The sequence below is a fragment of the Paramisgurnus dabryanus genome, chromosome 4 (genome assembly GCF_030506205.2).
Source record: "Paramisgurnus dabryanus chromosome 4, PD_genome_1.1, whole genome shotgun sequence".
Taxonomy (NCBI): domain Eukaryota; kingdom Metazoa; phylum Chordata; class Actinopteri; order Cypriniformes; family Cobitidae; genus Paramisgurnus; species Paramisgurnus dabryanus.
This window is the reverse complement of record NC_133340.1, coordinates 14,161,363-14,176,901: the sequence shown is the minus strand read 5'-3', so window position 1 is coordinate 14,176,901 and position 15,539 is coordinate 14,161,363. Positions and strand designations below refer to the sequence as shown.

Below are 15,539 nucleotides of genomic sequence, written 5' to 3'. Positions count from 1 at the left end.
AACCTCTTCTGGATCTCGAGGGTTGTCAGTGGTAAGAGACAGTGAGTAGGTTCGTTAGATTTGCTAATTGTTCTTAACGTTTTGCTTTGCAATAGTATGGAGTCAGCTAAAAAGAGAAGGTATTCACCTGTTTGGGAGTTTTTTGAATTGATCTCTCCCAATAAGGTATGTTGATTTTTTTGTCTTGTCTTTAGCCTAATTATGTTATTATTTCATGATGTTATTAATAAAGGATTTAAATACCTTTCAATGTTCAATGTCTATAGATTGACCCTCCTACTGGTGTTATTTAAATCCTAGGTGAAATGCTTACTCTGTGATAAAGAGCTTGGATATAATTCCAACACCTCATCTATGCTGAGGCATTACCGTGCCCTGCATGATAAGGAGACTAGAGCTGGACCTAGCCAAAGTAGGTGTATATATATATATATATATATATATATATATATATATATATATATATATATATATATATATTTATATTTATTTATTTATTTATTTATTTATTTATTTATTTATTTATTTATTTATATTTATACACACACACACACACACACACACTTTTTTTTTAGGTTCAAGGAAACAGGAATTGGATGAGGCCTTGGTTGATATGGTGGCAAAGGATTGTCAGCCATTCACCTTGGTAGAGGATAAAGGGTTCAGGGCATTTGTTCACAAACTGGACCCTACATATATTCTGCCTACAAGACAGGTATGTGTCATCATTGATATGCACTCAAAATATTTATATAAAGAATTCCACATGTAATTATCTTTCATTTTATTTTCAGACTCTAAAATCTATGGTGGCAGAAAAATTCAAAAAGGCCAAAGAGGAAGCTAAGGCCCAGGTCAAGAAAGCTGTGGCAGTAAGCGTGACAGCAGATATGTGGACCTCAATGAATATGGACGCTTATCTTGCTGTTACATGCCATTTCATAAATGAGGGAACACTTAATACTGTTCTTTTAGGAGTGCAGGAATTTCCACAAGCACACACTGCTGCAAATTTAGCAGCTGTAAAGGCTTCTATCATGGAAGAATGGGGAATTACACACAAAGTAACTTCTCTAGTTACAGATGCTGCAGCCAATATGTTGGCATGTGCCAGGGAGCTCAATTTAAAACATTCTGTTTGTATTGCACATGTTTTAAATTTAATGGTGAAAAAGGCACTAGACCAGACTCCTGGACTTCCTGACCTGAGAACAAAGGCCAGGAAGCTTGTAAGTTTGTTCAGATGCAGCACCACTGCTAAGGTATGTCACAGAATATTCACATAGCATTTCACATAATGTTCTTGTCAGTCTTGTCATCATCAATATTGTAAAATACATTTACTACATTATTTATTATGTCATTCTAAGTGTCCCTCATATACTTATGTTCCTATTTTTTGTACAGGAAAGACTTGTGCAAATGCAGTTACACTTAGGGAAAACACATCTGAAACTGCTACAAGAAGTGGAAACTCGCTGGAACAGCACCTTTCTAATGTTTCAGCGACTTCATGAGCTGAGAGAGGCGGTGGGTGCAACTATGGCATCCCTTCAAACCGATACTTCTCCACTCACATCTGAGGAGTATTTTTACATTGGGGAGTGTCTGGGTGTTTTGTCTCCTTTCTATGAGGCAACTGTGGAGCTGTGTGAGGAGAAGCAGGTATCTGCATCCAAAATAATTCCTCTACTTAAAATGGTGGATCATGCATTATCTGAGGAAATGGGGAAGAAAACATCAGTGATGGCCAAACAGTTGGCAGAAATGATGATGCGACAGCTGAGAGAAAAAATGCATAATTTGCAATCAATGAGTATTCTTACTTTGCCAACTCTCCTGGACCCACGTTTTAAAACACTTGGTTTCCTCAGTCCATCTAAGGGCAATGAAGCTGTTAAGAGACTGACTTCTGAATGTGCATTTATAATTTCACACGAAACACCACCACCCACAGCACAGGCAGTGCCGCCTCAAGATGAGGGATCTTCAACAACAGGTACTGTATGTTGTTCATGCTGTATACTATGCTGACATTTACCCATACCATTTAATAAATATTTAATAAATAATAATAAAAATTAACCATTTCAGGTAACTTGTGGCGTCATTTAGATGCAACTGTTGAGCAAACTAAAAAAGCCCAAAACAATACAGCAGATGCCATGGTGGAGGTTCAGCGCTACTTGGCGGAGACAAATATTGCAAGAGGAGAGGACCCTCTGAAGTACTGGGCAACACAGAAGAAGTTTTACCCTCACCTATATGTCCTATCACAAAAGTTTTTGTGTTGTCAGGCGTCTTCTGTCCCATGTGAGCGAATATTTTCCAAGGCTGGGGAGATTGTTTCAAAAAAGAGAAACAGAATCAGCCCCAAGGTGGTTGAACAGATATTGTTTTTAAACAAAAATAAATAACACACATAGACCCCCCCCCCCAATGTTACACAAGCACTTTCACTGCCCTCAGTGTAGTCTTACACAAGCACTTTCACTGCCCCTTGTCAATATGAATAACTTATTGACATTTCTTTAATTAAGTTTAAAGAACTCAAGTTTTTACAAAATGAAGAAACAACATTCTTCATAAATACTTATAATAACTTTATTTACATTGTGTGTGTGTGTGTGTGTGTGTGTGTGTGTGTGTGTGTGTGTGTGTGTGTGTGTGTGTGTGTGTATATATTATAATATATATATATTAGTGATTCCTCTAGCACACATTATTGCGCTGTCATTCCCCCAATGATCAGCAGGTGTCACTTGCGTGCATTTGAAGCCTCGAGAAATGAACCACTTTATAACACATCTGGCTGGAAAGCTTCAAAGCTTTATGAAGCTTCGTCTCGCCACCACTAAATCCCAGTAACTGAGCAGATTGTGAAATACTCAGACCGACTCATCTGGCACCAACAACCATGCCACTCTCAAAACTCCTTAAATCACCTTTCTTTCCCATTCCGACATTCAGTTTGGAGTTCAGAGGATTGTCTTGACCAGGACAACACCCCTAAATGCATTGAAGCAACTGCCATGTGATTGGTTGATTAGATAATTGCATTAATGAGAAATTAAACAGGTGTTCCTAATAATCCTATATGTGAGTGTATGTTAAAGTATGTTAGTCCCAAAACAAATTCACTTTCCAAATCTGTCAGCATTTTAATCAAGATATAAATATTATATATATATTTAATATTCAACATGGCAAGGCTCAATTAGAACTTAATGAGTGGTAATTTAAGCCCATTTCCCAATCTTAAACAGCCCTTTTTTAAACCATGGTGAAAATAGACCTGTAGGCAATCTAGCTATAAATATAAACCAGCACATTGTAATTTAAACATTATTACTTAGACATTATTAACTTAAAAAACCCAACACACAAAAGTCTCCTAAAGAATTCCCACCATTTCAGTGAAATGCAGTGCAGATGCTGACTCTATATAAAGTAAGGGGCTTTTATGATGATAGAAGGGTGTTTTGCATTTTGCCAAAGCTATTTAAAGGACATTAACTGATCATGCCATTTCCTCATACAGATACACACTGTTTTAAGTATTTAATGAGAAACCATTACAAAGTTAACTAAGAGTGAACAAATTTATATACAAACTTATAATAGTACTAAACAGACTGCATATGTGTAGCACAATGCACATCCAGGCCTTTTGTGCATGTACTGTATTCCCTCCATAGCGCCACTCAAGCCCATATCTATATGTTTCCTATGCTACTTACTCTAATGGATTGTACCACCATGACCGAAGCAAATGAGTGTCAAATAAACTTCTTTGGTAGCAATTTAGGGCTATTCAAATGATTTAAGGTGAGCCTTATGTTTCTGAACTAGTTTTAGGCAAATAAAGCTCATATAGGGACAGCTGTAGGAGGTTTCAAGCGGACGAAAGTAACTGGAGCATCAATCGCGGTGTCAGGGGAGCATTAGGAGCCACTGAGGCTCTCTGAGCCCCCAGAATGTGCTTGGCTTGTGTTGCGCATAAAACTCCTATTCCTGGGTGTCTTGTTAGGGCTGCAAACATTCACTTGGTACAGAAAGATACACCTATTTCCCCATGTTTCATCCCGGGAGGCTAGGACACTACGCTAAACAAAGCTAAAGAAACAGTGGCACGCACTATTATTTCACCCCACTAAGCTAATGATGCGTCACCAACGTCAATTTAACCACGCAACCTAGAAACCCTGTCAACACCCGCTCTGTGACAAAACCCGGTCTGTTAACAAACCGTGTTTTACACACCATGCGCACTCATTAACTCGTTACTTAAACTTGTACTTAAATGTTTATTCAATATGCAGCAGAAGAATATGAAAGAGAAATACCATCAAATATTTCAACCTTCCAAATCCATCACATGGGAACAACAGAGGATTAACATCCACAACAGAGGATTTGGTTGTATTTTGTTCAGTCTTTCTCCTTGGTTGTTTCTTTTATTCGGATTGTACACATTTTCAATGCATCTTGAATAGTTTTGCACAAATAGAAAACATATTCATGCACACTTCAATATGAAATGAAAAGCATGTGGAATGCAGGAAAAAAACGAACCCTTCAAAGACGCTGTTAACGTTTCAAAACTAAAATGTCGTGAAAATAAAATGAAAGCAAGGGACAAAGCCAAAGACAGCTAGAAAAATTTGAAGCATGTGCAAATGTCATCACTTAAAATGCCTAAGTATACAGTCAGTGCTCAGTGTGACATGCAGTTTATGAGAATGATTGTGTACCCTGTGTCAAGGACAACATTTTGTTAACCTTTTTACAGTTGCCAGACAAAAGTGTGGTTATCAAAGCAACACTACTGTTTCTTTGAGCTTGTCTTTCTTTCGGTGTCATAAAGAGTGCAGTAGATGCTAATCTTTTAAGATAATGCTTAAAATAGTTATCCCTCATTTTTCGGCATCTGCAGTGACTGTTATGAGTGCCTTTGATGAACATTGCTTCCCCGTTTCCACAAATTTCAGGGAATGAAAATAACAAACTATGAAAAGTGTTATTTTCTAAACCATTCATTTAAATGTAATTTCACAAGAATGCATGCTCTTGATTCAGTGCTGTGATTGGCTGATGAGGCAGTATACAGTTTGATGTTGTGGTGACTAGTACTGGACTTGGCAGTTCACAGTCATCCTTGTCAACCTTGAACACTTGAAGACTTCATATCTGCGATACAAAATCAATAGGCTGCTGACGGCACACATCATTTAAAGGGGCTGAAGGTGTTTTTGGATGGGAGATGAAAGGCTATTCACATGCCAACACTTGTCCTCCATTTACTAATGAAACTATATCTGACTGTCAGCAAGAGATTTGTCATGAACAAGAATTGAAGAATTGTGTTCTTATCGCTCAATCATCAGCACAATGTATTAAAAGGAGACAAATGTGCGTAGAAAGTAGAAAAATCGTATGTTGTGATGGAGGTGAAGGATTTACTGTAAGAGACTGTGAAGTATCATTATTGAAGCTGTCAGCTTAAAGTAACATGTGTTTGCAGTGAACATGTTTAATGTGAGCTTTACACGTACATGAGTTTACACGTACATGGAATCACAATAAGATAATCTGTATATCTAATTTATGCGTATTTGGCATGCTGTCCGGGGAGGGGTCCGAGCTCGGAATTTGGCCTGAACCCAGAGTGCTCCCCTCCTTTTCTATCACTGGGAAAAGAAACAGCCAAGAGTGAGGTGGTGGGGTGGAGGAGGGATGCTGTGAAACTTCATCCCGCAGGAGAGATGGCTTTTTATACCAGCTTCCTCTTGCACTGATTGGTTGATTATATGAACATGCGCCTACCAAATTTTGTTAAAATAAAACTTCATAAAGGAATCACCAGCCAGATCTATAATTTCACCTCATCCACACCTCGTACATCTCGCTTGCAAGTCTGTCATTTTAGTAGGGCTGGGCAAAAAATGTCTTTGATTAATCTTCAAAATTTTTCAATTAATCCGTTGTTTTTACGTGGTCGATTCAAAATCATTTCTCAAAGGCCACGAATTGATTTTTTTATGAATTAACCTGATCCTGTTAATCAAGGAATGCGACTGTTCTGACTTTTTTCAGCATACATTTTTCATCTTGCATCAAAATTGTTTTGTATTATAACATAATTGTATGCATTTGACAATTAGAGATGGGTTCTGAGTTTAATATACAGGTTTGTGGCTATACATTTTTTTTATTAATTACCCACTTGTAAACGTATGTTCACTGTTCTTTTTTTTATAAATATAGTATTTGTATTAAAGGAACAGTATGTAGGAAATTTATATCAATTAATTATAAAATGGCCCTGATATGTCACTAGACATTAAGAAATCATTTTCATTTCAAATATGGGAAGGATATTGTCATTTAAAAAGTGGAGTTGCAGCCCTCAACTGATGTTTATGTTGTCATGTTGTGTATTGGCCACCAGCTTTGTGGTTGCAGTACGAGTTTTAGCCACAATTTTTGTGAATGCCATACCAGTTTTGGCCACAATCCTACATACTGTTCCTTTAAATCTATATTCAGTGAGAATCGAGTAAAAAAAAAATCGAAATCATAAATCGAATCGATTTGATAGCGTGCGAATCGAAATCAAATCAATCTGGACCATCTGAATCGATACCCAGCCCTACATTTTAGCCACCTAAAACTTTATCAAGCTATATTTTTTTTTTAAATAAGTATATTTCTATTTTGAAAATAATTTATATGAAAGTAGAAGTTAAAATAATTCCAAAATGCATGACTGTTTTGATAAAGAGAGCTGTTTTGAACATGCAAGGCTGCCTTGCATTACCAGTGGCGTATTAGAGTGCGAGCGGTAGTGTCTTCGTAAAATTTGGCAGTGTAATTTATAATACCAGTGTTTTTAAATGCTGGAGTACAGAGGGAGCAAACAGGTGGAAAAACAGTTCCCAGTAAAGAGGACAGGGACAGGTAAGCGATGATGGAGAATAAAGTGCAGTTTTATAAACATGATGATACAGGTAACTCACCCCATTATAAACTAACTCACCCTTATGTTGTTCCGAAACATAACTTTTTATTTTCAGATTAGGGATTATAAGGGTCATGTATGATTTATGTCAGTCATGTAAAGAATCAGGGCAGGTTCATGTTTTTGAACAACTTTATGCATGCTGTTATGATTTCATTGGAAACAAAATAATGTATTTTTTTACAATGTATAACAAAAAGTACTGCACAGTGTGTTTTCATACAAATTGTTAGCAGTCCTTCAATAAACTGTGACACATGAATAACTTTAATACCATGTTTTGGAGTTCCGGCCATCATTACTACAACTGTGTATTTTTTGAGTGACAATAATAAAAAAATACACAGTTGATAAAAATTCGTTTACATCCCTGATTTACAAAAAAACCCACAATTCTCTATTCACATTCTAATTAGGGGCTTAGCCTCCCTAAGAACGAAATCCTAGAATGGCCCATGTAGCTTGTTTCTCAAGGAAAGACCTGAACAATTCCCTTTTCCTTAAACAGCAATAATCTGCTAACTCATTTAATTTTGTCAATTAAAGCAACACCAAAGAGGTTTTTTTACCCTAAAATAAAGTTTCCAAAAAAGTTTCAGTCGTTCATCCACTCGAAACAGGGCGAACGGCACTTTCACGTTCGCTTTGCAGCCCTCTATCGGCCAAAACCGCACTAAAGAAGTTTCCAACCGTCGGGTCGCGGTCCTGCAGTTTGAGTGAAAACTACAAAAACTTGTTTTACGGCAGACCTACAATCCACTCAGAGCCAGCTTTGCTGCAGTAGGCTAAATTATTACGACAGTGGTAATGGACATTTCTGCTGCCAACTAAATCTGATCTCTAATAAAAGTCCTTTTCAAAACTGCAATTATCTCGGCCTTTTGTTCAAATATTTGAGAGATAATAAAAAGAGAACAAATGAAGATAGGATCAAACGGTCTGTTGTTTCATTATGTATGTTTATATATTTAAAGATTTTTTTTTTCTTCTGGAAGGCATTAAACTTTTGTGAAAGCATAAAAAATGCTAGGGCTGGCTGGCAACTTTTTTAAAAGCGCTGGCGGGGAAAGAGTAATGGCCGTTTCACACGGTACGCGGTTTTCTCTTGTATTGGAAGCGTTTTGTGCAGCATTTAGTGCAAATATGTTTATCTTCAATGGTGCCTGTCATGAAGTACCATGTCCGGGGAAGGAACAGAATTTTGGGTGCACGAGCAAAGCGTGTGGACCAACTCCGCTTCACTTCTGTAACCGCCCCCGTTTTGCCGCTTTCCGCACGTCTCCTATTGAAAAAGAACTAAACACTCGCGGTTGCCGCGTACCGTGTGAAACGGCCTTTAAGCTCAACTGGTAAAACAGGGAGCTAGCAAAACCAAGGTCATAATCAGATTTCTCTGAACACGCATTAATGTAAACCTTAAATGGAGTTCACAGGGGCGTAGCACAAGGTCCCGGGCCCTATGCATAGGCATTAAATAAAATGTTAAATATGCCATTTTAGTTTTGTACATTAACAAAAAGCTCCATTATAATAAAAGACAAACAAAAGTTCACTGTCAAAAGTCATTTTTATCTATTTTTATCATTTCTAAGAAAATCACTCATTTCATGAGGTGCAAAATGCCTTATACTTGAAGTATTGATGACATCATGCAGTATGAACATACATCACATAAACTAAGCAAAGTACATTAAACAGACCTATAGTATTTGCCACTAGGGCTGGGGCGGTTTGGATTTTTTCTTACCGTGGTCGGTAATCAACAAATTCCCGCGGTTTTGCGGTTTATTGGCAAGACAACCAGTTAAATAACATGCATGATTTATTTATCTTCAATACAAAACATGTGCAAATTACATAAGGAACATGTAAAGTGAATATTATTTCCTTCCACATTTCTTCAATTTCAACATTCAACAACATGAACAATTAATATTATCAGTTTTAAAAATAAATGTTAACGCATTGCACGTGTCTAAACGTGCCTACAGACATTTCGCCACCTTTCTATCCTTAATTTATGAATGGCATGTAAATGACGCAAATTATTGCTGCCCTGACGGTCTGGTAAAGTAACCATTTGTATGAGAAATCATTTGTACTGCATATGTGTCCGTGCCTGAGTATAGCTTTGAAGCTGCACGGAGACGCGTGTGTGTGCGCAAGATGACGCGGTCCGCGTCTGTCTCGCGCGCGCCCGGGCAGTCCGCGTCTGTCTCGCGCGCGCCCGGGCAGTCCGCGTCTGTCCTACCAGAAACATCTGTCTTTTTTCCACAAACGGAGAAAGACGCAAAAGCAAAACTTTTTGAAATGTGTCCTGCTTTAGAAATGGCCTGTGGTAGGCTAGATGAAAAAGAGACAATCTAACCTCTTTGGATATCAATCCTCGGACTGATCGCGTGCTCTATGTTGCGTGACAATTTAATAATGTATGAAACCTGATTCTGTTGTTGATCTGTTGCGGCTGAATGACAAATTAATATTAAAAATCATATCAGGTTAATGTTCAGTTAACAAGCTGCGTGCATAACTTCCCCACATATACACACAAGTGCAAGCCAATGTTTCAAGTGTATTTTTTTTTTTTTTGCGGTTATGACGGTAAGGAGCTCAGACCCGCGGCATGGGTCACGTGACCGCGGTATGGCGGTAATTCGGTTACCGCCCCAGGCCTATTTGCCACAGGAACATTGTTAGGATGGTTTAAAAAAAAATAAAAAATCACAAATAGTAATTGAGTTAGTAACTGTGTTACATCATTACAAAAGTAACTAATTACCAGGGAAAGAAACTATTGTGTTACTTAAAAAAGTTCAAATATGTCAAACAAGTTGGATGCCCCAATATTAAAAATGTTAAATGAATGACTAAAGAGAAACGATAAATGTTGTGGCAGAATGTGATGATGTGAGGTGCTTCATTAGATTTTAATTACTTGCCACAGACGTGGAGAGACTATCTTCCTGAGCATAAGTTTCACATTACATAAAAATTCTTGCCTTTTACCCCAAGAGGGAAAAGTAGTGCTTATTATATTCACTTTGCAATGCTACATTTGAGCTCGTTGTTCTTGCCATCACTGTCATTGTTTTCACCGAAGACCTACTGTATGCACTAAATATTGCATTAATCTAACTCACCTACAGTACTATACTTAAACAAATCAGAGTATATAGTGCAAGAAAGTCTAAAGTAAGATCAGTGAGTTGTATGTTGTGTTTTGCAAATATTTAAGGCGATCAGGCAATGAACAAATATTTCCCGAAACACCTTTTGCTACATGCATCATCTCTCATCAAACTGTCTCTAAAGCAGATGTCTCAATTCAGGTAGCTGGTCACACACATGGAACCCCAGCTGCTTCATCTTAATCCATTGGATTCACCATGTTTGTGTGACTAAAAGAGATGGAGGCTGCCTTACTCAAAAAGCGAGAAAAATAGAGAGCTTGGGAGAAAAAACCTTCCAGACCCCTTCTGCGGTCACAAACAAGCTTGAGAATCTGTAATTGTTCTATTGACTGTCAAAACATAAACAAATTTGAAATGTTGGTCTGCAGCTGCCAAAATAATTCTGGTGCAGAAAAGTCAAGGAAAGCAGAAAATAAGCCTTCCATTATTGCTGCTTGGAATAATAATAATAATAATAATAACAATAACAATAATACTAATACTACTACTACTAATAATAATAATAATTGGTGTGGTAGATCATAGACGGTAAAAAAGATGGACAACGGCCGTTCGCTCTCTTCCATTGGTGAAAAGTGAAGCCACCAGTGTCACGATACGGCGCTGACATCTTGGGTTTTGAGTCTGCGCAGTATTGAGCAGGAAGTAAAGCCGCAAAATTAAGACCCCTCCCTTGCTCTCGCAGAATGCGGATATCACAGCTGTCAATCATGATGTCACACCACAGTTTTTATAGCATTAAATAACTAACTAAAAACAAGCACTTGAATTTACATCAGGGTGATAAAAACTACAGTAAATGACAGAAAACCAGCTTCAGAAAAAAGATTATTGAAGTTTAATCAAATTGTTTTATTTATTCATTGAAAAACATGGGGGAGGCGGGGTTTATGACCTATACTAGGACCAGTCACTGGGGGGCGATCGAGACGTTTTGGCTTCAGTTTTCAGGGCTTGTGCGGCACGCTTGGTCTAGATATGTGAATTGTTTATTACTTTATTTTTAATATACTTTTTATATGTCATTAAGACTCTTTTATCGCAAATACAAACTTGCATTTATAAATTAAAATTTAACATAACAATAAAACATACATCACTCTAATGTTAAGGTATGCCTATGTTTAGCAGGTGTCACTTTAATATATATATATTTTTTGTTTAATCGTTCATCGTTACCATCCTTAATATTTATACTTGAAACATACACAAAAAAAAAGATTTTATGGAAGTTTTATTATATATATTATAATATATTAATATATATATATATATATTAGGGCCGGGACTTTAACGCGTTAATTAAGATTAATTAATTACACAAAAAATAACGCGTTAAACATTTTAACGCATTTTAATCGCACTTATTAACGGAGTCATTCGTAAATGCTGCAGACCCTGTTTTAGTTCGAGAACTCCGGAGTTGTGCTGCAGTTTAAATAAAAGTAGACGGAACCTAAACGAACAGCTGATTTTAACGGGACAACGCATCAGTTTCAAAGTAAAAATTATTTATTCTGGTAAATGGAGGTTTGCAACGGAGGTTTTGCCCAATAAACATCTACCAACAAACTACAGATTATTTTAACATGTATCCTAATGTCTGTTATATGTTAATGTTTGAGTATTGCTGGGTTTAAATATTGTTGTAATGTTGTTTTGTTTCAATTTAATTAGCTTATTGCGAGTTTAATTTAAGTTTTGTTTGCTACTTTAAAATGAATTTCGTTTCAAATAATTTGTCTACTAATTATAAACAATGTTTTGTTGTTAGGTTTTGTGAATATAAATTAAAAAGAACATTAAAAGCAACACCGTGCATCTCATTGATGCATATGCTACCGAATGCCAAAACATGCAATGAGTAGCCTATATCACTTAAAAATCAGCTTGGCAGTCCCCAGAAATTACATTTACACGCGCATTTAGAGCATATAGCAGCACGTTTGATTTGCGGTGTGCTTAAGACTTTCAAAAATCAACTTCATATTAATTTTAATAGGCTACTTTGACGGAGGACACGCACAGAGAATAGCGACGGCAGGTAAAGGAAAAAAGTTAAATGGTGTTTTTCTGACGAATAGAGTCAGTTTGTAAGAAAATTTTTAACTCTTTCCCCGCCATTGACGAGATTTCTCGTCAATTAAGAGAAAACGCTTCCCCGCCAATGACGAGATATTCCGTCTTTCCGCAATACCGCTATTATCCACCAGGTGGCGCCCTTCCGCAACTTTTTAAAACCGGAAGTATTGCCCTATGCCAAGCTGCTGCATGTCCGTGTCTGTTTTAAAGATCGCTCTGAATCGGATCTCTATGAAAAGTCCGTCATAAAAATTGAATTATTTCTGCTTTTTGCTCAAAATATGGTGTTTTTGCAAAAACCTACCCATATTCAAAAGCTGATTGCAAAAGAACCACTAATGGTAGGATGAAACGGTTTTTTTTGTTTGAAAGCAGAGGGTCTGTTCTTTCATTTGGTATATTGTATGTTTATATATTTAAATAAGAACATTTTCTGGAAGGCATTAAACTTTGGTGAAAATCATGAAAAACGCTGGCGCTGGCTGGCAACTTTTTTTAAAAACGCTGGCGGTGAAAGAGTTAAATGGACTATAAGATCATCAATATGAACTCTGAACAATGAACTATTATAAACATAACAGCAAGAAAACCTGAAGAGGATCTTGCAACATTAAAGAAACAAGCATTTATGTAGGCTAAAGCTATATATCACCTCTTATTTTTTAATTTTGTTAAGTTTCAATGGTAAGACTAAAAGCGCGTACATTACGCAGCGCTTTTCACATCTGAATCCCACTTAAGAAAACTATAAACGATGTGCAACTTAAAAATGTGCATAATATATTTTTTATATTTTAATTTTAATATAGGCTATATAGTATATTATGTTTTGTTGTTTTTATACGTGAGGTGGGGGATCCGCGCAAATAGGTACCGGAACACAGACAGTCAAAACAACACATTAGTGTTGATTCTGGGACAACAAACTGCGTCATCCTGGAATCCACCCATCTCTGTGTTATTATTGAAACAACACATTTTGTGTTACTTTTAACACAACATGTTTTATACTTGAACACAAAATCAACACAAAATGACACATAATGTCTTAAAATTACACATAATGTGTTAAAAGCTTACCGCACAATGATGTGTATAAAATTAACACATCATTTCTAAGAGTGTATACTAAAAATCCATGTAAAAAAATTACTTCTTAATGTTCTCAGGTCAAATATTTATATGTGATTAAAATGCGATTAATTTAGATTAATTAATTACAAAGCCTCTAATTAATTAGATTAATTTTTTTAATCGAGTCCCGGCCCTAATATATATATATATTAAATTTCCCACTGCAATAAAAAAGGTGATTTATGGGCTACATATTTCTTTTATTCATATTTCTTAGCTGTTTTTAAGTAATGTTTAATGAGAGCTTTGCATTTCATTCTATGCTGTATGAATGTGACATATATATTATAAACATATCAAGAATTAAAGACATGGAGAAAAATGCAACAGAAAGCTTAGAGCGAAGAGGACTGTAAATGAAACCCTGACTGCAGTTGGATGCAGACTTCAGGCCATCCACACAGTAAAGAACAGAGCAGGCATTACGTCTGGACTCAGGTCATGAGGGTGATGAAAATCCGAAGCAAGAAATGGGAGAATAAAACCACAGAATGCAAGAAAGTGAGAGATATGGGCCAAGTACATGACATCAAAGCAATAAGTAGAGCACTCCATAAGAACCGCTGGTATGGGAAAACCCTGGAAACCATTGCGGTGGATTCCTTAAGAAAAAGGATGAACAAGAGCTATTTGGCTGATGACCAAACACTGACTATTAATCCATTAGAGTAATGTACATGTAGACCCCTTTGAAAAGCATGTTTTTTTGGGAATCCCTCATAACTAGTGGGCCATTGTAAAACGACAGCTAGCGACTTAAAAGCCGTAAAAAGCAATTACTTCTTTGTAGTGCAAGTAGCAGACATCATAAAAGTATTGCTTTAATTGCCATTAATTGCACATGGGTGACTGCCTCTGAGTGCCTAATGTTGGAAGTGCCTGCGGATGTGATTTATGGGCTTTGATTAACTCCTCTCGCAGAACGTTGAGCACGTATAGAGATTTTACAAGCTTTTAAAGAACTACAATGCGCAACGTCATGAAGAACTATGCGGAGGCTACAAAATCGTTGGTGGGAATTTGTATTCATTTGTCGCTCATTAATTTAATTTATTGACTCATTAATTCATTTCTCACTAGATTTAAGTGTGCATTAAATTTTAAACTTGTATTGCAATTGATGAAATACCTTGTAAGTCGTAACTGAAGAAAAACTAAACCTACCTTCTTGCTTATTGTGCACACACACAGGCACACACACACAAAGAAACATTTATTTTTTATTTCTTGTACAGCTTTGCTCTGTCGATAAAACAAAAGCAATTTAAAAAAGGCTTAAGAAACACAATTATAAACTGAAATCACCAGAATTAGCTAGTCTAGGCCAGTCTACTTGGTGTTCTGATTGTTGCAGGTGTGTGTACTTCAGGTTAACTTTGATTATTTGTAATGTAAAGTCTTAGATTACATTTAATTAAAATTTAAAACAGTTTTTTTAAATCATCACTTTGATCTTAACTAATGAAAGACTTATGTGAGTGCAGTAGCAGATGGTTGATTGCCTGTGGGTTTATATTGTCATTTTGATTATTTAAGTATATGAGCGAACACTGTAGTTTGAACAGAAACGTATCAAGCAAAGTTAAGTTTCTTGTTGGCTACCATTAATATACATTTATAAGATAATTTAGGTATATTTTAAGAAGTCTTGTTTTTATTATTGCATTTGTTATAATAATAATATATATTTATATACAAGGCAACATTTATATTGTGATTAAAAACAATTCTCTAAATTGACCTCAAATAGGTTGTAGCTTGAAAAGGTACACAACCTAAAATAGTTTATCTCTCCTATCCTTAGAACTAAACAAGCAATTTTGTACTCCTTTAGTTCAGTGTAAACGCTTATGACTTAACATACCTTCTGTGATGATTGTTGAATCTCAAACTTGCATTGCATTATTACACAGTACATGAAATGTGCACAATAAAACAATAAAATAATAAACGACCCTATTTAAAACACATTTCAACCACTCTCTCCCAATGATGGGAACTTTCAGAAGGTAATGCAGAGCTACAGGTGATACCTCACAGCTAGGACAGCAAACTATTTGGTGAATGGTATGCTGTCCTACTCACCCCGCATGTAGTTACAGTACAGTACT

At 36.3% G+C, this 15,539-nt stretch overlaps 1 protein-coding gene across 1 annotated transcript; it reads left to right on the top strand.

Moving 5' to 3' along the window:
* The first annotated feature begins 587 nt into the window (after nt 1–587).
* On the top strand, nt 588–2,317 carry LOC141282093 (E3 SUMO-protein ligase ZBED1-like). The gene is made up of 3 exons (XM_073814566.1): nt 588–1,262; nt 1,408–1,999; nt 2,298–2,317. Exons 1-3 carry the CDS (start codon nt 807–809, stop codon nt 2,315–2,317), a joined length of 1,068 nt encoding a protein of 355 aa, XP_073670667.1. The 5' UTR covers nt 588–806.
* Nucleotides 2,318–15,539: the final 13,222 nt, after the last annotated feature.